The sequence below is a fragment of the Ahaetulla prasina genome, chromosome 6, assembly GCF_028640845.1.
Source record: "Ahaetulla prasina isolate Xishuangbanna chromosome 6, ASM2864084v1, whole genome shotgun sequence".
NCBI classification, from domain to species: Eukaryota; Metazoa; Chordata; class Lepidosauria; order Squamata; family Colubridae; genus Ahaetulla; species Ahaetulla prasina.
Genome location: NC_080544.1, coordinates 34,741,263 through 34,766,072, shown reverse-complemented (window position 1 = coordinate 34,766,072; position 24,810 = coordinate 34,741,263). Strand labels below are relative to the sequence as shown.

Here is a 24,810-nt window from a genome sequence, read left to right as displayed (position 1 = left end):
CTATCAACTGAGTACACTTTAAGAAGAAATGTTGGCTTTCCTCTCGGTTACCTGGGGTTATCAAATCCATTCAGGAAATATTTCATCATTGGATAAGAAAACATGGAATGGTGTCTACTATTTTGTGCACAACAAAAAAAATGCTTTTACAGAAGAAAATTCTAAGTTGCTAAGAGACAGCAACATCTGTATGTACATCTGTAAAATGTACAAAACAGTCAGCTATGGAAAAAGCAAAGCTGAAAAAATAAATACCTACTATGATAACATGCTATAATGTCAAATATGGTTTGTATGACGTAGCACTAAAGGATGAACTCAAAAATTTAAGGTGCCTTTATTACAGTTTGTAGTTGAAGCAACTGATATGGCATGTTCCTCAGAAATATGATGATTTTACTTTACCCTTAGGAACTATCATGGCATTTGTATATTTTTGGTTCAGCTTGTCTGATCCTGGTGCCTTCTAAATCATCTAATTTTGCAGGCATTTTCTTCAGTCTTCGCAGATCTTATCTATGGAGAATTGATTTTTCTTTTTTTAAATTGTAAGAAGCCTATAGAGTTCCTGGATATTGATGATTTAGAAGCTCCTTAATTTTTTTTCTTTCACTGTTCTCCTTGTAACAATAGAAGTCGAAGATATTATCAGATATTATCAATTTAAAAAGTGGTATCACCAATAGGTGATATATATGTTTTTGTCAGTTCTTTCATAAGCTAAAATCCATTTTTAATCCTCTTTTCCTCGATTATTCTAATTCTGTTACTTTCTTCCAATACATTTCCATAACTAAATCAGCCAGATTTAAATTGGCCTCATTTCCAGAATTCAATGACAATAGAAAGTTTCTGAAAGAGTCCTGCATTATATAACTAAGCTTGGTGTTAAGTGTGATGCCACTGATGAGGGAACCAAAACTGCAACTAGCCATATGATATTTGATCAGTGTTCTTCAATCTGCAGGCCATCACAAAGATGTTATTGCCAGTTCTTTATATTCAAGAAGATGGGGAAAGGAACATTAATACTTTCCTAGAAGAAAAGCTGACCGTCCCCTAATCAAGATTGTTGAACTACAATGCAGAAAAAGGGCAGAAGGCTAGAAGAACATTATTTCACTGCATTCAACATTAGATATATTTATCATTACGCTTATTAAATCTATTTCCTTTTGGTCCTGTGAAGCTCCAAGAATGGAACTCAGCAAATTCTCTATCTTGATATTAAAATATAAATGAATATCTTACTTTGCTCTAAAAGGGAGAGCCACAACACCACGGTTTAGCTATAGGCAGATTTTGAAAAAACCAGGGTTCTTAGTATGGCGTGCCACCATATCAGTGGGCATGCAACCTCAGCTCCGGCATGCCAACTTATTTTTGGGCCTTCTGGGCCCATTAGAAGTAGGGAAACAGGCTGTTTCCTGCCTCTGGAGGGCCGGGGTTGGGGGGTTGGGGAAGGCCCGTTTTACTCTCTCACCTGGCTCCAGAGCCTGTCTATGAGTCTGGGGAGGGTGAAAGTGGCCTTTCCTACACACACACTCCGGAGGCCCCTCGGAGGCCAGAAACTTCCCATTTGCCAACTTCCGGTTGGACAGGAAGTGACTGTTTTGCTGTTCCCAGCCCCCAGAGCCTCTCTGGAGTGGGAAAGGCCATTTTTGCCCTCCCCAGACTCATAGAAAGGCTCTGGAGCCAGGTGAGAGAGAAAAACAGGCCTACTGGGTCATCGCGTGCCAGCAGCGGGGGGAAGGGGGTGGTCGTGCATGTATCCGTGGGAGGCGGGGCGCATAAAATTATGGGTGTGGGCACACGCGTGTGCAAACCCCCCCCCAATTACTGGCATGCAATGGCAAAAAAGTTAGCCATTTAGCATATAGAGGATGCCTCTAATAATTGGGCCACAATTAAAGGAAGTCTGGAGTGAATCAAGATTATAAGAATATTTGCAGAGGAATGCGATTATTCAATAGCCATAAATAACATTTCCCAAGGAAGTGCTCTCAGAAGATTTGATTACATCAGGCTTGATTAATCCATTTTGAGAGCAGACACAAATTTAATATTATGACAGCCAGCCAAACATATTAAGCATAGAAGTTTGCCTATTTGTGGACAAAGAATATCAATTAGAAAGATACAGGTGAGCTTTTGGAAGCTTTTTTGGTGGATACTAATATCTTCTTTTACTTCTAGACTTCTGCTAATACTTCTCAAATCATTGACCCTACCCAAGGGCAAGAGTGATAAAATGTGTTTAGTTCATGAAGGCAATCTGCAGAAGCAGGTCCACAAGTAGCACATCAGCTAACTTTACATTACCTTACCTTTAGCTTTCAGTTCTGATAAAAGACTTCCTGGACCTTCATGCCCAATAAGGTGACCAAGATAGTGGCCAGGGTTTGATTTGTAGTACTTCTGAAGATCTGGTATTGGAAACGTGACATAAAGATTTCTAAAATCTTTAATAGGTACCACCTTGTAAAGTTGCTGTAAAATTTCAAAAAAAACAACAGGAAATCCTTTTTTTTATAGTTGTAAGATAAAGGTTAAAGCTATCAACTTTAGGAATAGTTCCTATAATTTCCAGAAGTACATGGTTAAACTTGCACACAACAATCTCCACTTATGATTTTCAGATAATATCCAGTACTATCTTGTTCCATCTACTGTTTAACAAAAGTGTAATCTTGAAAGTTTCAAACCCACTCGGAGATGTTCTTCCTGGAAGGGATGCTCAGGGAATTCCGGTATTGGAACATTTTTATTCTTCACTTCAGAAAATAACTTCACCACCAGTTTGGTTAGCTCGTCTAAAGTTTCTGCAAAAAATAATGAAAAGAAATCACTAATAGCACTAACAGCAGCATCGTTTACTCCAGGTCCTTTAAGTGTGTTGGATTTTAATTTCCAGAATTCTAGCCTGTTGGGAATTCTGATAATGTAACTCTTATACATTAGAAGATACCTTATTGGAAAAATATACAAAATAAGATCATTTATAGACTTCTTAACCTCTCTTTTCAATGAGCCCTAGGAGGCTAACTTTTAACCACACATCTAAAAACTTAAGAGTTCATATTTCTTATTGCAGAAATTCTATATCCAGAATTCAGTCAGTGTATTTTTCAGTGCATAATATAAATAAATTCAGATTTCAAGAAGGAAGGAGGGATGTTAAGGAAAAAAACCCACAGAATTTAAAATGCTCATATAATATTAAGACCACCTATTAAGAGTACATATACAAACTCTTAGTATGATACAGAGACAGAACAAACAAAATACTGTATGACAAAATGGAAGCCAAACTTCCAAACAAACTACACAGCATGGTGAACATAACCACTTATAGTTTCCCTTTTAAAGAGGTCTGAATATCTACAAATATTGCAATGATTAACAAATGTATAAAAAGATGCAAACCAATAGTAATAGTTTTTAATATTATTATCTTTTTACTTTTCAGATATTTTATATTTATTAAATTTGATTTGCCTATCTTTTTTCCTTTTATTAATCTATATCTATAATATAGCAATACAATGGAAATTTTAATAAGTAATTTGTTTAAATTACTTTAGATTAAAAATATTACATTAGATTAAAACTATTATCACAATAACAATACTTTGATGTGAGTGCAGTGGTTCTTGATTAACATGAAAAACCAATAGTTTTATGCTTATAATGTTGATATTCTAAATTTTACTGAATATTGACAGAATTGTTTCTTTCCTTTCCTATTTTCAATACTTTAAGCTACCCAAATAATACAATGTTAATAATCTCATATAAACATTGCGATAGTGAAACAATACAATGAATCATGGTTTATAATCATACACTATTTTTTTTTAAATGGTGATGTGACATGAATTTAGAGAAAGAGCAGTAATGCTAATAGCCACAGACGGCAGAAAAGAATAAATCTGCAAAATAATACTGAGTGCTTTGCATCTGTGTTCTAATATTTTTATGTGTTATAACCAGTGATTTTTATTTTACTCCTGAACGTGAAGATTGCCTTTAATTTCCTAAATGATTTATTATTATATAAAATATTAATAACATTTAAATATTTCAAAATAATTCTCTTAATGCTTGCCATTCTTACCCCGTCCTAAAACACAAACAGCCATTAAATTTGATGAATAGTAAGTGGAGTGAAACTTCAAAAGCTCTTGCCTTACATCTATTCCGTCTTGGTTTGGTCTAGTTTCCAAAGTGTACTTGTTCCCTATAAAGCAAGAGTAAAATAAAGGATGTGTTAAGAGAAAAAAAGTTATATCAGGGAAAGAGGCATGTATTCTCATAAACTGTACAATCATATGGGAAGTTGTTGAGTATATTTTTCAGCAGATCATCCCATGAGCTTGGGAAAAACTCCTGGGTACCTCATGGTCAATAGGCATGGAGCTCCTATGCAAGTTTTCCATTAGATCGTGATGGTTCTGCTAGGTGCATTAAATTTGTGTGATATGAATTGGGAAAAATAATGTGTAACTCAAAATGTAGCACTGAATTTTTCACCAACAGAAAATAATAGAGATCTTGCGGTGATCTCTATATTACCCATAGAGATCATTAATTAGATTCCTCAAACACAGATGGAAGAAAAAGTATTATGCACGTATTATGTGCATAATTAGTCTTCCTAATTAAAAAAAAACATGGTTTCTTAAAGCAAAAAAGAAGAAATTGGCTAATGTTTCCTTTTTACCCAGGCAAACTCTAGTTTGTTAAGCATATTTCTCAGGGTATATGAACTGTGAACCTATATGTTAAGTGTTCACTAAAAATTGAGATCAAGCTATGCTTTGTGATCCAAATGTGTTGAGATAATTTGTATTTATAATTTGGTGATTTCAATATTTATTTATTGGATTTTGATACTGCCTGACTCTAAAAGCACTCTGAATGGTTTAGGCTTTTTTAAAAAAAACACTTAAAGAAATAGGACCACCTGGACAAAGCCACATAACTTTAAAAAAATGGATGGGGCTCCCCAAATTCCTAGATCTGGGGATATCTTAAGAAAACTTTGTTATTGTGAATCAGTCTTTTCTTAAGCCAACTAAGTGAAATTCCTCCCCAATCCAATGCACTGTAATCTTCTGGTCAAGGAATAGTGGAGGTTAAAATTTCTTCTGCACTGGTGCCATAACCTGCTTGTCTCCTATGTTGTAACCCACTGGAAATGGAATTAGCTTTAGAATCAGTATTTATCTGGATCCATTCTTCATCTTTGTCCGCAATGTATGGTGAGAAGAGGAAGAAAACTCTGAAAACGCTACAGTTTCTATTTTTATTTCTGTCTGCTAGACCAGAAGGGTAAACTGGCAGAACTGTTGCCAATGTCATGCAGTTTATCATGAAAAAGTCCACTATTGAAAAATCTTCATTTAACAAATATTGTACAGTAGTTTTCAATTGATGAATGTAAATTTTTTTAAAAAGTCTGCTTTTTATGATCTTCTGTGGGAAGGTCTCTTCTGATTGCAGCAGGTAGCCCAACAACCTAGGATGAAATGGAAGGCAATGACTAGAGAAGGATGGTTGGGGATTAAACTGGTGGGATATCCTTGCAGCTCACTCACTTATTTTTGAGCAATGATTATTTTAACATTTTTCTGTACTAATGCAGGGAGAACTATTTCTAGAATTTAGTTTAAAAACATATATTGTCTAAATGCGAAACTCTGTAATATTTCCACAATTTTCTGGCAATGAAAAAGAGAAACCAAGGCTACAATGTCTATTTCCAACATGTTATCTTAAACATTACTATTATATACAAAATAAACCTAACGCTCCTAGATGATATACTATAATAATGGCAAAGCTAAGACAAGAAACAATAAAATAAATGTGAAGATAACTTCCTAAAATAATGAGAACACAGAAAGATAAAACAATTAAATTTGTTTATGAACAGTTGTATTTATATTCAAATATGAATATAATTAAGAAGTTATTAAACATAACTCATCAAGCCTTCATACACTTTGATTACAGACTACCATTATAATAACAATATAATATAATAACAATATAATATATATATATAAACGTCGCCAAGACACTTCCAATTTTACACGGGACAAAACCCGAACAACCAAAGACCTACAGATAGATAGATAGATAGATAGATAGATAGATAGATAGATAGATAGATAGATAGATATTATATTTATTCAAGCGGGACTGGATTGAAATTTTATTGGGGTTACTTATATTTTAAGATTTTAAATTGTTTTAATATTTCGGCCACATTATAATATGTTTTTTAATTTCTTTTAATGTTTATATAGTATTTTTACTTGGCTGTACACCGCCCTGAGTCCTTCGGGAGAAGGGCGGTATAAAAATCGAAATAAATTAAATAAATAAATAAATAATGACCTGCAATACAGGTATTTAGCATTGCTTTGTTTTCAAAAAACCAAAACTAAGAAATTTTTTTAAAAACAACTTAAAAGAGTTTTCCAAATAGCATACACAACAAAAATAAACTTTTAGCCAATAATATTGAATGAGGGCAGTGTAAGTCTTGACCTGGTGTCTGAAGATTACAAGGGCCAGATGTGAAAAACCAGGATGACTTAACCCAAGAAGGATACAGTGGCAGTTGATTCAGACTTTCTTGACTCCAAGATAGTACCAACCTTAAACCCAGAAGGAGCTCATCCATAACTTTGGGGGACTCCTAAATTAATAGCTCCTACCAAAAGAGCATGTGGAAACCATACCCAAGAGAACCTTTTACTTAATTCTGGCTAATGTCCCAATTAAATCTATTATTGGAGCAAGTACTAAAAGCAAGTCACTCGTGCCCTTCTCACTTCATGTTTAGCTATGGTAATATAAGGGGCTGTAGTAGAAGACTATTTAGAAACTGCAACTGGTACAGAATGCCTACTTGTTAATGAGAACAGCCCAATGTTATCACATCACACTAGTATTTGGGTCATTACCCTGATTGCCAGTTTGTTTTCAGGTTGAACTGAAGATGCTAGTCATGATCTATGAATTCCTAAACTTACTCCCACCAGAATCTGCACACCCAAGACATGATGGCAGAGGATGCATATCATAGACTACAGTTTAGATCCTTTGATTTTGATAGTTTAGTAGTTTGTCCTGATATAATAAATAATGCTGATGAATAGATGGACAAGATATCACTTACTGTATGTTATTAAAATTACTTATAACTAGATATTCCTTCCACTTCTCATTCTCTTCCTTTTTTTCTTACTTTCATTGTCAGTGAATCAGCAAGAAAATGGTAAGAGAATCTGATCTTGATGAATATAGCCAGCATGGGTTTATTAAAAACAGATCATGCCAAACCAATCTTATTTCATTCTTTGAAAAAGTGACTAAATTAGTAGACCTCAAAATGCTGTGGACAGACTATACTTAGACTTCAGTAAGGCATTTGACAAAGTAGACCACTACCTACTACTTGGTAAGTGAGAAAAATGTGGGACAGACATCACCACCAGATGGATTTATAACTAGCTGACAAACTGTACTCAATCAGTAGTCCTTAATGGTACAACTACATGGAGGGAAGTAAGCAGCGGGGTACCACAAGGTTCCACCTTAGGCCCAGTACTTTTCAATATCTTCATAAATGACTTAGATGAGGAAATAGAAGGGGAACTCATCTAATTTGCAGATGACACTAAACTGGCAGGAATAGCAAACATCCCAGAAAAACTCATAAGACCATGCCTGGAATACTGCATCCAGTTTTGGTCACCACATTACAAAAAAGAGACTTTGGAAAAAGGGCAGAGAAGAGCAACTAAGATGATTAAAGGCCTAGAAACTGAAACATATGAAGAATGGCTGCAGGAATTGGGTATGGCTCGTCTAGAGAAAAGAAGGACTAGGGGTGATATGATAGCAGTATTTCAATATTTTAGGAGCTGCCACGAAGAAGAGAATGTCAACTTATTTTCCAGCACCAGAAGGCAAAACAAGAAAAAATGGATAGAAACTAATCAAGGAGAGAACAACCTGGAATTAAGGAGGAACTTCCTTACAGTGAGGACAATTAACCAGTGAAACAGCTTGCCTTCAGAAGTTGTGGGTGCTTCATCCCTGGAGGCTTTTAAGAAGAGACTGGACAGCCACTTGTCTGAAAAGGTATGGGGTCTCCTGTTTGAGCAGGCAGTTGGACTAGAAGACCTCCAAGGTCCCTTTCAGCTCTATTCTGACAAGTCAGTTCTATTGCTGAATCAAGGAAATGTAATTACCATAATTCTAAAAGCTGCATCATCAATAAGATTCTACAACATATGCCATATATTTTTATTTGCATGTTTAAAAATATGAGGAATCATATCCTCATAGTGAAATAGACAAAATAATGTAAAATTGCATTCTTAATTACCTGTCCCAAATTTGCTAAATGGATGATTAGGATTTCCAGTAGCCTTTTCTAGCTGAAATAGTCTCCATGAATCATTCATTAAATTCTTCTCATGTTCAGAATCAACAGCATTTACTTCTCTATCTTTGCAGCTTTCGTCAAAAAGAGGGCCCAAGAAAAATTGGGCAAATCTATACAAAGAAAGTCCCATATTTTCCAAATTAATGTACTGAAATACAACATTTTTAAAGTTTAAAATAACATATATAAGTATGGAAGTATACAACACAGCTTTAGATTTTCGTTCAGGATGGATAACTTTAGTTCATCCTTGATTTTTACCTCTACTTATGTCTCTATTAATTTACTCAATTGGACCACTGCAGCTGAAAATCACAGAATGACCCCCAAGTTTGCTCCATTGTAATTCACTTTGTGGAACACAAATTATTATCAATTTAAGAATTTAAGTTAGGTTAGAATGGGATGGGCATTTGCAACCCACATGGAGCATCCCAGTATACATTTAATGAAAAAAGGACCTGGGTAGCATACAAAAAATGGCCTGTGTGAAAGATATCCCCAGCTGGGCCACCATGAAAGACTGTCCTTTTGTGCACCAGCGAGGTGTGTGCCAGCCATGTATGTTGCCCAAAAGAACAACGACCATGTGCAAAAGGGGACCTGGTTGGCATACAAAAGAAAGTCTTGGCAGGTGCAGCACACACCCATCCACCTACAGCTCTCATCTGACAATTTTTGGGACATTTCCATAGCATCTTCTCCATGCAAACCCAGTGGAGACAGGAATGTGGTCAAAAATGTGGGTGGGCCCAAATTTTGCTCTCATATAATTTTAATGTTATTTCAGGATTACTTCAGAAAAGAAGAAATAATCCAAACACTATAGAGGCTGTCCCTTTATTAGATTAACTGAATTTACACAAATTGTGAAGTTTTTAAAAAAATTCACTATGCAACTTGGTAAAGAAAGCAAAAGCAGATTATCGAGTAATTCATTCTGTATTAGTTTACCTAGTAAAATATAATGATAGATTTCATACATACAAAGTTGAATTTAACAATTGCAGTTTAGTTTCCTATCAATATTTTCCCAAAGCTTATTATGAAGAAGAAACATCAAACATTTCTAAGTTTTCAATTTGAAAATGTAAATCCCTGTTGTCAGAATCAAAGTAGCTTCTATCCTATTAGGAGAGGCATAAAACCTAACCAGTTAAAACACCAGAAAGCAGCTATTGAAATATACATAATAGCAAACCTGGGATTATTTGGGGTTGGTTTTTTTATCTAACAAAAGGCAATAAAATTAAACTGGACAGGGTTGCCTAGTAGATAGAACACAATCTTGAGTAAAGATATCATCCACCATCCATGAGAGCTTCTTGTAGTAACACTAAATTTAATATTGCAGGATCTAATTTGAATCGGTCATTGGGATCAAAATTTTATTCTTCCAAACTTTAGGGCTTGTACTGGAGTCCTAAATTTAATGAGGATGAGCTTCAGCACATGCCTGAAAGCTTGGAAGAATAAACCTTTGGTCCTGGTGATCAACTCAGATTGGATCCTACAACATTATGTTGGGATACATATATTTTCCTTCATTTGCAAAATTCAATATTTTCCAAGTTGCATGAAAAGAAATTATAACTATATTCACTTAAAATTTCAACTGGCCTAATCAAGGTTATGCTAGAAGTAGAGCACGTTAAATACAATTTTTATTCCCAGTGAAAATCACACAGTGTTAACAATATGCTTGCTGAATAATTATGATATGCTTACCTATCAAGAGCACCTTCTAAGTGTTCATGTGAGACATCAAAATAGTAGTTGGTGTGTTCTCCACTGGTAAAAGCATTTGAACTCCCTCCATGTTCACTGAGAAATTGGCTGTACTCATTTTCTTTTGGAAATTTTTTAGTTCCCAAAAATAACATATGTTCACAAAAATGGCTTAATCCAGGAATATTAACGGGATCAGATAACGATCCTTGTGGAGAGAAAAAAATATAACAAGCCATTATAAATGTTTGAGTTTTATTGAAGAAATACTGCCAAACTTTTACAATTAGAGTGATTTTTTTTAAAACAGGAGAATTGTAATTAAATCAATGTGGTATAAGAAACTTCAAAAAAGATCAACATATTAAATCAATTAAGTAGATTTATTTACTCTGTAGCTAAGTCATGCTAGATATATGAGCTACTACACAATTTCTTCAGACTATTTTCCCGTGTAAATCTCCTGTCAGGGTTCCAAGGAACATCCCCAACGAAATAAAGCTCTGAGGCTTGAGGTTCCTCAAAGTTCCAATTTATTAGAGATGTCATGTTGGCACAGCTGGGAAAACCCGAAATTGAAAGCTTCCAGGTTTTCCACACCCAGTTGACAGTTCACAGCCCTGCCCCAAACCCACAAGTTCATCACATTGTCCAATCAACTCTTCACACTCAATTGGATACAATCTTCAGGCAGTCTCCATCAGACGCAGGATGTCCTTGAATAAAGAATGTTGTTATGGCTAACTTTCTACCGCTCCAACAACAATAACCCCCTCCCAACTTCCCCAGCTAAAATATGTGGCACTTAAGAAGCAAAAAAAAAAAAAAAAATGCCTTCCAAAACTGACATCTCCACTGAAGTCACAGTAATATATACTATTAAGAAATCAAAGTTGAATAGAATAGAATAGAATTCTTTATTGGCCAAGTGTAATTGGACACACAAGGAATTTGTCTTGGTGCATACGCTCTTGGTGTATATAAATGAAAAGATACATTCGTCAAGAATCAAGTGAAAATATTATGCGAGCATTTGAAACTGCAAAGAAAAAAGAAATGTTAACCAGACTGCATGGAAGTCAATCAAGACTTTATTTTACATAAAAATAAAAGGAAAATATTTAGAAAAATTGCTAATAGCTTAGTGGGTTATTTCATTCTCTGCAAGCTTTTTGAAAAATATAAGCAAAATTCTATACCACAGAAAACACAATTAGAAGTTGCTGGATCTACTACTACTCTGTTTCAACTCCTACCCTCAAAACGACGCTATAGAGCACTGCACACCAGAACAACTAGACACAAGAACAGTTTTTTCCCGAAGGCCATCACTCTGCTAAACAAATAATTCCCTCAACACTGTCAGACTATTTACTGAATCTGCACTACTATTAATCGTTTCATAGTTCCCATCACCAATCTCTTTCCACTTATGACTGTATGACTATAACTTGTTGCTGGCAATCCTTATGATTTATATTGATATATTGATCATCAATTGTGTTATAAATGTTGTACCTTGATGAATGTATCTTTTCTTTTATGTACACTGAGAGCATATGCACCAAGACAAATTCCTTGTGTGTCCAATCACACTTGGCCAATAAAATTCTATTCTATTCTATTCTACTACTAATTTCTATTATTACCATTTTACTTTCTTCCTGTTTGCTTTTTTATTTCCTGTAACCAATAATTACTTATCTTTTTTATCTAATTTCTTACTTGTCTTTTGCTACCTATAAGTTTATTAAATAACATGAAAATCTTCAGGCTGTGCCCAGTAAAATACAAATCTGACTAGATCAATTCTAATTTGAACTACTGATTCTTGGGGAAAATATTAGTGAAATTTCCAAACATCATTCTACTTTAGTCACGTAAATAAAAGATTTTGTAAGACTTTGTTATCATACAATATAAAACCAAAACAAAATATTTGATTAAATACCTATATGCACATCAAGTGTAGCTGAAGATTTGTCAGTAGTGGGATCACTGATAAGCACTGCTTTGATGCCATTTGCCAGTTCTAATCCACGATATTCTCGTTTATCTTCAGGTGATTTGATAATTTCATTTGTTATTCTTTTGATAGCAAGATCATTCATTTTGTAATATGTTTCTTGCGGAAGCCTAAAGGAAACAGGAAGGATATCAGGAAAAGTTGAATTCAAATAATTTAAGTTAATATTATGAAAGTAAGAATATAAACAGTGTCCTGCGACATCAAACCCTGGCCTAACCCTGGCCTAGTTCAGCATTCTGTTCTTACAAGAGTTAACCAATTGCACAAGAAAGTCCACTAATCTCCCAAGAGATGGCCTTCAGAGGCATTCATGCTATCACCACAGGCTAATAGCATTGATCTCCATTATTTCCATTTATGAAGTCCAGTCCTTTTTGAAGCCAGCCAAGCTAGTAGCCAGCACCATCAACTCTGATAAAAACTACAACTTCCAAATACAGTTCCAGATCTAAAATACTTTATCCATGGACTTAAAAAGATCGTAACGGATTCAGTTTATTAAGGTAACTCATTTTACAGACTACATATAGCCCTCAATTTACAACAGATCATTCATCTAGTGACCGTTCAAAATTACAACAGCACTGAAAAAAGTGACTTATGACTGTTTTCGTCATCAATTTACGATTGTTGCAGCATCCCTACTGTCGTGTGATCAAAATTTGGATGCTTAGCAATGGCTCATATTAATGATAGTTGCAGTGTCCTGGGGTCATGTGATCACCTTTTGTGACCTGACAAGCAAAATCAATTGGAAGCCAGATTCACTTTAGATCTGTGTTATTAGCTTAACATCTGCAATGATTCACTTAGCAACTGTGGCAAGAAAGGTTGTAAAATGGGGCAAAAACTTAACAAATGTCTAATTATACTGTAATTTATCCTTAACTGTATCCCTCCTAACTATTGATTAATAATAATACTGTTTTCCAGAGCTAAATTCTGAGTTAAATAAAAATGTTATTATGGTAACTAATTACCTAAATAAAAATTTAGGTATTCCACTCAAACCATAGTACAATAACGCTCAACTTATCATTTGTTTTGGCAGGCCATGCCTACATTTATATGGCTTTTTGAATCCCAAATGAACAATTTAAGGTTAATAAGAACACTAGTGAATTGAGCAAGATAGACACCTTTCATAATGCCAAAATTCTCCTGCAAGGATCAGTGAAAAATCCATTCATGATTTGCACTTACAGGAGTTAACTGCAACACACACAAACACTGCATTCATTTATGCAAGATTCCTTGCATGACTATGCCTTTGTCCGAACCTCAAGAAATGATCACTTTTTCAGTGTTTGTTCTTGCAATATCCTACTGCTAACTGAACTGCACTTAGATATAATAAAGGAATATTCCTTCTATATCTTGTTCTCTAGATAGAAAAAATGAAATTCTGACTTTGGGATTTGCTGATTAGATAAGTTTGTTGTTATTTTGGGATTTGCTGATAAGTTTGTTATTATTGTTTAAAAAATTGCTAGTATATACAAAGTAGAGATAGTCCACAACTTATAGCCACATTTGAATCCAAAATTTGTTAAGCAAGCCATGTTTACAGTGCCATTGTAACTTCAAATGGTCACTAAACGAATGATTGTAAGTCAAGGGCTACCTGTATACAAAGTAAAACATTGAGGCTATGTTATTATCTTTATTCTACTGCACTGAAGAGATGGAAGTTAACATTTTTTTATTTTTTTCCCTTTACCTCACACTTTTGTTTCCCCTTTTTCCTCTCCCCTCTTCCCTATTATGTTTATTTTCACACACACACACACACACACACACACACACACACACACGAATTATTGCAGGTGTGGGTCTGTATGTGTAAAAAGATATATAATGCAGGAACAATGATAAAAATGAGAAGAATACAGTAATGTGAGGCTCTTCTTCCTTGTACATTACTGCATGATTTTGTTGTATTTTGGATTAACTTTTAAACTACAACTCTGAAGAAAACAGCATATCTTCTTCATCCTATCACTTAACAATATTAGCATACCATAACCGATTTTCCTAAACCATGTAAATGACTTTGAACTTCCATTTGCAAAGTGCTGAATTATTTGTTCCCAACACCTATCTACTTCATGATAGCAGCATGCCATCCTGAAATTTTAAGACAAATGCAAAATGCATCAGCTTTCTAGAACAGAAAAGCAATATATTATAACTATTTTAAATAATTCCACACAGGAAAAAACCCTGCTCATATTCTATGACACCATAATTAAAGATATAAAGAAAGAATCAAAACTTGCATTTTAAGAACTGTACTTTTCCATTACAGTAATTAAGAAGAATTAAGAATTAAAAAGAATTAAGAAGTTAAGCAAAAAGAAAGCTGGGAGAAAATAAAAACAAAATGGTAAATTTCATCAGCAGTAATAGAGCAAAATATTTCACGGCTACAATTAGATGGATAGTAAATTAAATTCTATATTCCTACACTTTATCTTTACTAGTAACAAAATGATTAATAATTGAATACACAACAAAGAAATCAATATATTCTACTATATAAGCTCTTCATTAGATCACCTGGACTCCACACCATACTATAAGTGACCCAGGTATATAAAACAGACCTTGGCTGTTAACATTAGAGTTCTATGCTTAAAAAATCACATAAACATTTTTTTCCAGCTAAACTCATTTTGGCTACATAGTGAATCAAACAATAAAGTGAAATTCTTTCTCCTATAATTTGTCTAGTAAATAATTTACAATGACATTTTATTCCAGCCAGTATGGTAGTCTGATATGAGAAAGAATCAAACTGAGAAGGGAGTCATATTGCTATAAAGTTAAAGAGCTGCAATAATAATAAAGGTTGCCATAATACCAGTAGGGTACACAGAGCCATTCTATCCTATCAGCATGACATTTACTTCATTCATTGAAAGCACAGCAAGATCTGAATTCTCAATTATTTTTCTTTCAAAAACACAATTTTTCCCTGACTGCCTTTGTGGAGGTTCTTCATAGCTTTCAGATACTGCCCAATGCGTAGACCTTAAAAGTTGCCATGGTATCAGTTTTACAAGCGCTATGTCATCATCATTCAATACAGTATGTCATAATAATCCATTTTCAGAAACATCGATTATATAGAATTAAAATCTAAAACTATGGATCTTCAATCTATTTTTCAACCATGTAATCTGACATTTTCCTGGTTACCAACATATAGGGAAACTAGGTATGTCAGCATCTTCCAGAAGAAAACAAGAATATTGTGAGACATCTGAACAGAAAGTTTACATAATAAACATATTATTAATCCTCTAAAATGTCTATAAATACTGAAAGCCACTACAAAAGACAGAAATCACTGTCTCTTAGTTTGATAAAATTGACTACAGTAGATAGACGTCAATACTAACTCCCAATCACTTTCCTGACTGTTATGAAAATCTTTGGTTTTCTTCTTTTGGAAGAAAAAAAAAGTCAAGTCTAACAACAGCCTGAAGCAAAGAAAACATGCTTAAAACTAGTATGTTTTAGACCCAAATTTAGATTTTTTAAAAATGATAGCTACTGGGCTTGAACTCTATTGTTATCAGATGTTAAAAATACATGGCTTTTCTAGCAACTTTTCTTCTTTTGCTGTTATGAATTAGTATCTCATTCCCATACTAATCAGAGTCCACTGCATTACACAGCACTGTTTGTCATGTGCCATAAACCAGAAATTGTGCTTTAGAGAATTATAGTTATCATGGTTTACACATCAAAGGAGTTTCATTGTAGATCATAACATAGATTACAAAAAAATTGCAACAAAAGTTTGACTTGAATCCTAGGTTAAAACCAATAAATACAACACATATCTAACAACCCCGTAATACATAGAGTTAGTTGGATGGTGGTGTTGCCATTAGGCTGTACTTAATAGAGCCTTTTCTGTTCTGGTGCCCAACTTCTGAAATCTGGAAGTCAGATTGGCCTGATTCTGCTGGCTTTCCACAAAGCCTTAAAAATTTCGTTCTATATTAGAACCTGGGAGCCTGAGTGTTGGATGGATCAAATTTCCTGGTTGTGCTGACTGCATGTTTTTGGTGATTTTCTCTTAGTTGCTGTTTTGTTTTATTTTGAATATGGTTTCATTGTTTTTAATATTATTAACTATCCAGAATCATTTGAGATAGGCAGCTATGAGGATTCATGATAAACTAGATGTCTCTAAAGGAACAGATATGTCATTGCAGCAGAGATTAGCAGCCAGATGGTGAATTTTTGGCCAATGAGGTCTCTCTGGGAAAAAGAGAGATCATTAAAATAATCCACTACTTCAAAGAACTGCTCCTTGTGAGCAGACTGTAGGAACTTAGGCTTTTTGGGATGGCTCATGGGTGAGCAGCTGGGAATTGAGATTTCAATCCAGTTTACAGTCATAACGCAGTCTGGACATAAGGTTCACCTACCCACATTTCTTAATTACTTTCAAAGTAAGATTTTATTTAGATTTTATAATAAGCAGGCAACCAACATCTTCCAAGCAAAAACTAATAATCTTGAAAAATGCTATAGAGTGGCTATGTTACAGCCAGTTGTATGTCTTTTTTGTTCCTTTTGTTTATAGCAACTTCTTTTACTCCTCTATCAGCAAACATAAGGACAAATAAAAAAATATATTTTCCTATTAGGAAATAAATAAATAGTAATGGGTTGTGACGGCTAGCCTACATTTTGAAATGAATCCACACATACCAGGGCTCGCTACTCCAGTAATACTGCTATGCAAGACTCCTCTTTAGGTAAATAATTATAGTACATTAATGTTGAATATGATTAAATGAAACAATTTTCCTTCATTTTCAAAGCCACCAGAATAGTGCTCCTTCAATCACTTGAAAAGTGTATTTAAAAAAAATACAGAAAAGTATATTTTTAAAAATGAAATCCTGGGCTTTACCCAAGTTAAGGTATCCTATAACTATAGAAAATCCATCAAATATTGTTTTAGAAGAATGGCCTCTGAATGCTGACATTCTCAAATCTGGCAAGAGAATCTGCTGATGGGATACATATGGGATCTTTCAACTTGTGTGTAAACCTCATTTTTTAATTAAAACAAGTCTTCAATTAACATAACATAGGAGAGCTACATACATTGTAAGCAGAAGTTAAATTGCTGATGTGTGAGAAATTCCTGAAGTTCACAAAAAGAAATACAATGCCTTTCGAAGCCAATAAAAATCATTATCTTGACTTAAATGGGAACTAAAGTTTGGGAGCATTTCATTAGTCAAAATTTTATCAAATTAAAACAGGGGTCTCCAACTTTGGCAACTTTAAGACTTGTGGACTTCAACTCCCAGAGTTCCTCAGCTAGCTTTGCTGGCTGAGGAATTCTGGGAGTTGAAGTCCACAAGTCTTAAAGTTGCCAAGGTTAGAGACCCCTGAATTAGAGTCCTTCTAAATACCAGTTCTTCTACTACAAATTACCAGCTCATCTTGGAAATGATTCTTCGGAAGATGAATACTGAATTAATGATATATTTCCCAAAACAACAATGAAATTTGGCCATGTCAGTCAATAATTTTTTTTCATTACATAAGAGTAGCTGGTATCACGAGCATATCCATCTGCTGAAAGTTCCAATTTAATGTCAACTTTCTGGTATTGTTGTTGTTAGTTGCGAAGTCGTGTCCGACCCATCGCGACCTCATGGACCCCATGGACAACATTCCTCCAGGCCTGGTATTCTGGTATTACTTATAGCAATTTACCACATGCGCCTTAAAGAGGTTTGGATCCAATAATTTTTGATAACTATCATGCAGTCTCCAACTTTCTCTTTCTGGATAAGATTGCTGAGAAGGTGATCAATTGGATAATCCTCGAGGAAACAGATTTGGTTAGGTTTTAGGCTGAGACTTAGTACTGGGAAAGTTTTGATTACACTTCAAAATGATCTGAGCCAGAGAAGGGATGGGGGTGGTGCATTCATCTTTGTGCTCTTTGATATTTTAATAGTTTTTCACATCATTGACCATAGTATCCTTCTGAGACAGTTCTGTGGGTTGGGAATCAGGGACCATGTTTTACAGTGGTTCTCTTCCTTTCTTGAGGTCTGGTTCTACTTATATTGGTTGGGGGGAAGAGGAGAGATCATTTCCCAAGCCTCCTTTGTATATTTTTAACATCTGTATGAAATTTTTAGGTAATATCACCTGCATGTTGGAGCTTTGGTGTCATCAATATGCCAAAGACTTTGATGAGGACTTAAGCCTCTTAGATTGTCTGGATTCTTTTTTGTTCTTTGGTTTTATCATTTTCGCCATCTTTACCTTTCTTTTTTGTTTTTTGTTTTGTTTTTAATGTTTTAAACAATTTCTAAATCACCCAAAGTAACTAAGAGACAGGCAGCATATTAATATTACCTGTGTTTCCCCCAGAATAAGATCCAGTCTTATTTTCTTTCAAGCCCCTAAATAAGCACTAGGGCTTATTTTCAGGGAAACATTATTTCAGTGTAATAAGCCCAGCTGGGCACCCCGCGCCTCCAGCACACATGAGGGGACCGATGGTAGCCAGCCCCTGCACACTTGCTGCCTCCTATGCTGGCTATGACCACCTCCTCTTCACTAAGGCTTATTTTGGGGTAGGGCTTATATTAGGCGCAAGCATGTAAATTGGGTTAGGGCTTATTTTGGGGTAGGTCCTATTTTTGGGAAAACACGGTACTAGTAATAATCATTAAATGGTGGAAACATCATTAAAGCAATTAATACCTGGGCAATCCCTGTTATTCAATATGCAGCAGGAATAACTGATTGGACCCACATGGAACTTGGTAACTTGGACTGGAAGATAAGAAAACGAATGACAACTCATTATGCTTTGCACCTAGAAAGCTATACTGATAGACTGTATTTGCTAAAGGCTAAAGAAAGCAGAAGACTTAATTGGTTTTAATGAAATTTGCATTGTTTCTGCAAAATCATAACTACCTCTCTGATTCCATGAGTTCATAACAAGACACAGATCTATCTGCATACCAATGGTATTGAAAGAAACTTGCTTTTATCAATTAAAACCTATTCTAATTTGAGGGAAATAGTCTTCCAAAAGATATAGAAGTTACACTATAGAATACCTTTATATTTCCTGATGGTTTCACTATATAGTATTGTTAGGCAATAATGAATCAGTTGGCACTGTAACACAGGAAGTATTTATGAGGAGACACACTGTTGAGCTGATAACTTCAATTACTTCCCATCTAACATTTTAAGACATATGGCCCTCTGCAACCACTTCAAATCAAATGAGAAGTAGTGAGCAAGTGAGTATATATCACCAAGTTATTCCTAAGTAATGTATAAAAATATTCTTGTCACAAACAGTTATCCAAGAAAGTTATTTATATTACTACTATGTTTTGCGATATAATAAAGCATAATCAGAGATATATGTTTAATAAACAACAATGCTTGTATGGAGTTTGGTCAAACTAGCATTCTGAATGTATTGTTAAGGTTGACTGGCATACAAGAAGCAATTTTCACAGAACATAGGAGAAATTAAATAGGACAATACAAATGCAATAAGTTAGAAAATCGGGACATAGTCCAACTGCAAAAGAAAACAAAAAAGTGATTTAGTAAGAGAGTGTACACAAGGAAAAATGCATTACGCTTCACTTTGAAAATATGTGTTCATTGCTTTCATCTATAATGCAACAATGCAGAGATGGTCATTCACAAAATCCACAATTATCTGGCAATTGCTTTATGGGGGAATATAAAGCAGGATAATTTATTGGATGTAGCAGAGTTCACTCCCACAAAATTGCTATGTGTATCAAGGTAAATAGAAATTCCAAAATAATTCAGCTGTATCTTTTGCTCTTTTATGAGTGAGTATATATGGTTAATAATGGTTAATAAACCCCAGTGGCTAACCCAAAAGTTACAATATTCTTAGGGTGTGGTGTGAGTTAGGAATCACATAAAACCATAATGTAGTTTATCTTAGGAATGTTATATGAACATAGGCATTATGATTAATCATTTCAGCTCTGATCACAGAACATACTCTAACTGAACTGAAGTCTCCCAAGGTTGGAGATGGGGAACTAAAACTCATCAACTGTTGGAAGTACAGCAACTACCAATGTCACTCATCACTAGTCATCCTGACAGTTACTGCTGGCTATTAGTTCAGAATGGCCGGAGGGTGCAAAGGTATTCCATTCTTCAAGTAAATTTCACCCATCATGAATAACCTGATTAACATGATCCTGACAATACGCATTAAAATAATCTAATTTTGCCTGAATGTGTTAACAAGTGAATTTAATCTTGTGGTAAATCCCATAGTATCAGGAAAACATGCAATAGCAATCCTATCAAGCTACTATCCTATATCATTGGTATTGTCTCCCATTTCCTCCACATAATGTTAAAATGCAATTATGCAAAAGGGTTGAAACTTTGTTCATTAGCAGGATGCTCTCCAAAATAGAATTCTTTATTGGCAAAGTGTGATTGGACACACAAGGATGTGATATGGCAGAAGAAGTTGGCAAAACAAAGTTCCAGTTAAAAAAATGGGACAGATCCATTACAAGATTACAAGAAAAACATTCCAGGGGAAAAAAACAATACTTCTCTATGGAAACAATTAAACAACAGCTTTGAATACTACCCACTGTGTCATTCTTAAATTTACCCTCTCCTATAACATAATTTAAAGGGGTGCTACTATTAAGGAATTGGAAAGAATTCTGCATACTTTTTCTGCTCTGTTGTTTCATGACCTTGTGTTCTATACTTTTGTAATAATCCTTCCCCTCCAAGAAAATATTATGGACCCAGATTTTACTCTTGAAATACATTTCTTATTTACCCTTTCCTTGCAACCATTTCTGTAGTTTGATATTAGACTCCAACTACTGGTACATCTCCTTAATTTATAATTTTTCTGTTTCATTAATTGCATTAGAGCCCAATTAATTTAACATTTCAATGTCAGAGGATAAAACAGACGTTCTCTCTAATGGGGATACTGTTTACAATTGCCTTTTCTGTAGGATTTCAGCCACTTATTTTATAGCATTTTTTCCTTCCTAGTGCTTTTCCTGCAAGTGCAGAGTCTGATTTTTTATTAATAATTTAGGAAACAAATTCTACAACTGAGAAAGTGAGAGAAGACTATGTTTAGGCCTTCATTATGGCCATCTAGTCAAAAAGCAGGCCCTAAATCAGGGGTGGCCAACCTTCTGGCTTGTCTGAGCTATACTAAGTGAAGAGTAATTATTTGGAATGCATACAAAATATATAACATAGTTAACGCATATCAATCACAGAATAAAATTAAGTTTACAAACTTGTGGGGCCGCATTACTAGCTGTTGAGGGCCACATGCAGCCTGTGGGACATGGGTTAGACACACCTGTCCCAAATAGAAAGTGGTCAGTGACCTATAATAATTTTTTGTGTAAATACAAACATATTATATCAGATTTTCCAATTCTGTCCCTAAACCATTGGCAAAAATCCTACCAACCTCTTTTTCAAACCTACTTGTATTTTGACAGTGTCTAAACAACAATGAACAACTTCAAACATCTGGTGTGACACCCCTTCAGACAGTCCAAGGTGTCCACATGTTCAGTTCATTTGTTCACCTAAGCTGAATAAAACCAGCTCCCTAGTTTCAATCACTTTGTATAGTATTGTTAAAACATTTTCAAGTAGTACTAATGTTTTCACCTCCAAATTCAACACCTGAATTTTCATATTATCAAAATATGCATATGCCAAAAAACAAAGGACAACCTAGTGACATTTTGCAGGAGTGATTAACTTATGACCTACCAAATATTAAAGACAACTCTCAGCATTTCTCAATATCAACAATGCTGTCCAGAACTCCTGAGGATTTTAACTTAAATATCTAGACCACAGCTTTCCTATACCTCCTTGTCAATATTTATAATGGCGTAAGATTTGGTGGACTACAGTTGCAATTAATTATGTACAACAAAAGTATTGACATATCACAAGCCTGCTACTTCTTTCAACATGAGTGTTAAGTGTAATTAAACCCAATGTTATTAATCCATACTTAACTGTGGGTGGGATCAAGCTAATTATTTCTGGCAACTCCTTGGTAATTACACATTCAAATATTTCACTAACAGATTATCACATCTGTACTTGTTTTCCCACTTACTACAAATAACATTTGAACCTTCGTATTTTTGGTGCGTGACAAAATGAAATTTCTGCAGTCCGAAGTAATAGTTACTTTAATTCACCAAATTCAACACAACCTCTTTTCTTTTTGTGCATTAGAATACCATGTACTTTAGTATCTTCACTCTCAGGCCAGGCACTTGTGTTTGATACCATTTCTATTCTTCCTCATCTTCACTCTACTAAAAGCTAATAAACATCCTAATGTTTACTTCTTTTATTACACTTAGCCAATGTACAGCCATAGATTTATTCAAATAAGAAATCAAATGGGCCAAATACTGGCATTTAAACATACAATAATTCAACTATCAGCATCTACGAAAACTTTTTTATTCACTGGATTTGCAGGTCACACAATTCCATAATAATTTGGTGTGGCTTATATTTTCAAACTGAAAAATAATGAAAAGAAACCAGAGCTTTTGGATAACAATATCCCACTTAACCAGCCACTCCACAACCATTCTACTCAAAGGGTGCTCAAAGTGGACTCCAGTGGAAGTTTATGATTGCAAAGCCACTGAATTTAACAAGATTTACTTCTTAAAATTTATTTCAGAGGAGCAACGACATATTTACATTTTTAACTTGTCAATCACTGGGATTTTCTGAACTTAGAACAAGTATAAAAAAAGAAATAACACTCTTCAAAATGAAGAACAGCTGTTAATAAAGCTAAATAAAAATGTCATGTATATTCTTAACATATGTAAGGTTAAATTAATAGTTTTTAACCGTTTTACTCCTTTTTAATGAAGTTGTCCAAATTTTGCATATATGTGAGAGATAAAGAAGTATTCTATTAGAACTCACTCTTCAATAAAGTGAGCCAATAACAAATAAGTACCCCATATTTTCTATCCACTCCGCAGGTTAAATAATTAACCTTACTAAATCGTATAAAACTACTGCACATACTCTTAAGAAGTATAACTAATTAGAAAAAGAATAACAAAACTCTTGGACACCGGCTTCGATTATACTGGCATGAAAAACAGAAAAACAAATGCACAACAACAAAAAAGCGGACACTTTCCTTTTTTTTACCTCAGCCTCGATTTCTGAGGCATGAGAAATCTAAGTCTAAACACAAAAAAATGAAAAGCAAGAAAAGAAGAAAACAGTTAAAAGAAGCATTGAAATCTGATGCCTTTGCTGGCCAAGTTCTCCTCAGTTAAACCTGTTCAGCACGACGTTAGCTTCCTCCCACAAAATGTGACTCCGGGCGGCAAGGCGCACAAACAGAAAAGCAGAGAAGCGACTTCAACGCACCGAGGGGAGGCACCGGGGTTTCTCCCCCACCCACCCCCATTTTATATCGCCTTTACCCTTTCTTCTGCCCCAATATAAATACACGTCGCGGTTCGCACCCGCCCACCGACCTTGCCTGCCTGGTTTTGTCCATTTTGTCCGCGGAGAATCGCTTCTCGGGGGACGGCGAGGGAGAGAAGGCCGACGGCCGTCCCCCATCCCCAACTCCCATTTTAAGCATTTCGGGACCCGCGGGTGAGGAGGGGGAATTTCTTCCCGTCTCTCACGGCAAAGAATTAGCATTCACGCTGATTCACCCCCTTCCCAGGCAGGGGCTGCAACTATCACACTCGCGCACCTGGAAGGTCGGTTACACAACCCGGGGACGGGCGAGAGGAGAGCCGCGAGAGATCTCGAGGCGGCCACGGTTCCCCCCCCCCGCAACCCCTTCCTCGACCGCAGCCAAGGCGGGAAGACGTTTGCGGACAACCGCCACCACTCCCGCCCCCCTCTCAGGCCCAATTCCCGGCCTCCCCGCGGCGGTACCCGCAAAGGAAGAGGTGCTGCTGCTGTCTCAGGGAAAGCCGGCGCGCTGAAGGAAGCGGCCGCAGGGAGGCCCGGAGAGCAATAAGCCGGGAGAGTCGCTGCCGCATCTCTGGGCCCTGCCCGCTGCCCCCGAGCCGGCCTACTTCCCCGGCCGGCCCCTCCCTTCACAGAAAACAGCGCCCAAGCCAGTTCTCCGGCCGGCGGTGGCGCCATTTTGCGCTCCCCGACGGAGGCCTGGAGGCGCTCGGAGGAACCTTACCTGACGCCGAGAAGCGCTCCGCCGGAGGGGAGGAAAGAGAGCCGGCTCCGGGAAGAACGGCGGGCGGTGGTGGCAGGAGCAACGGCGAGCGGCGGCTTGCAGCCAAAGGGGTGCCCGCTGGCAATGCCCAGGCAGCGCCTGTTGCGGCGGCTGCAGTTAAGAAGCAAAAGGCCTTTGGACTGTACACCCTTTCTCCGGGGAGTGTGTTTGTGTGTGTGTGCGCGCGCGCGTATATATATATGTGTGTGTGTGTTTGTGTCTGTGTGCGTGCAAGGGGGAGAGCTAGCGCGCGATCCC

The 24,810-nt window shown here is 35.9% G+C and overlaps 1 protein-coding gene across 6 annotated transcripts in view; it reads right to left on the bottom strand.

The window, feature by feature from the left end:
- The window catches only part of IDE (insulin degrading enzyme), a 78,425-nt gene extending 53,615 nt beyond the window's left edge, over nt 1–24,810 (bottom strand). The window contains exons 1-7 of one of the 6 annotated variants that reach the window (XM_058187617.1): nt 24,514–24,810; nt 12,147–12,331; nt 10,196–10,403; nt 8,408–8,577; nt 4,118–4,240; nt 2,710–2,822; nt 2,328–2,490 (exon numbers count right to left, since the gene is read on the bottom strand). In XM_058187617.1, the coding sequence (XP_058043600.1) occupies nt 2,328–2,490; nt 2,710–2,822; nt 4,118–4,240; nt 8,408–8,577; nt 10,196–10,403; nt 12,147–12,306 (937 nt within the window). In that variant the 5' untranslated portion in view covers nt 12,307–12,331; nt 24,514–24,810. Of the gene's footprint in view, nt 1–2,327; nt 2,491–2,709; nt 2,823–4,117; nt 4,241–8,407; nt 8,578–10,195; nt 10,404–12,146; nt 12,332–18,983; nt 19,068–23,839; nt 24,024–24,066; nt 24,147–24,254; nt 24,412–24,513 lie in introns of those variants that run through there. The other 5 variants (XM_058187614.1, XM_058187618.1, XM_058187613.1 and 2 more) reach the window with 5 other exon arrangements.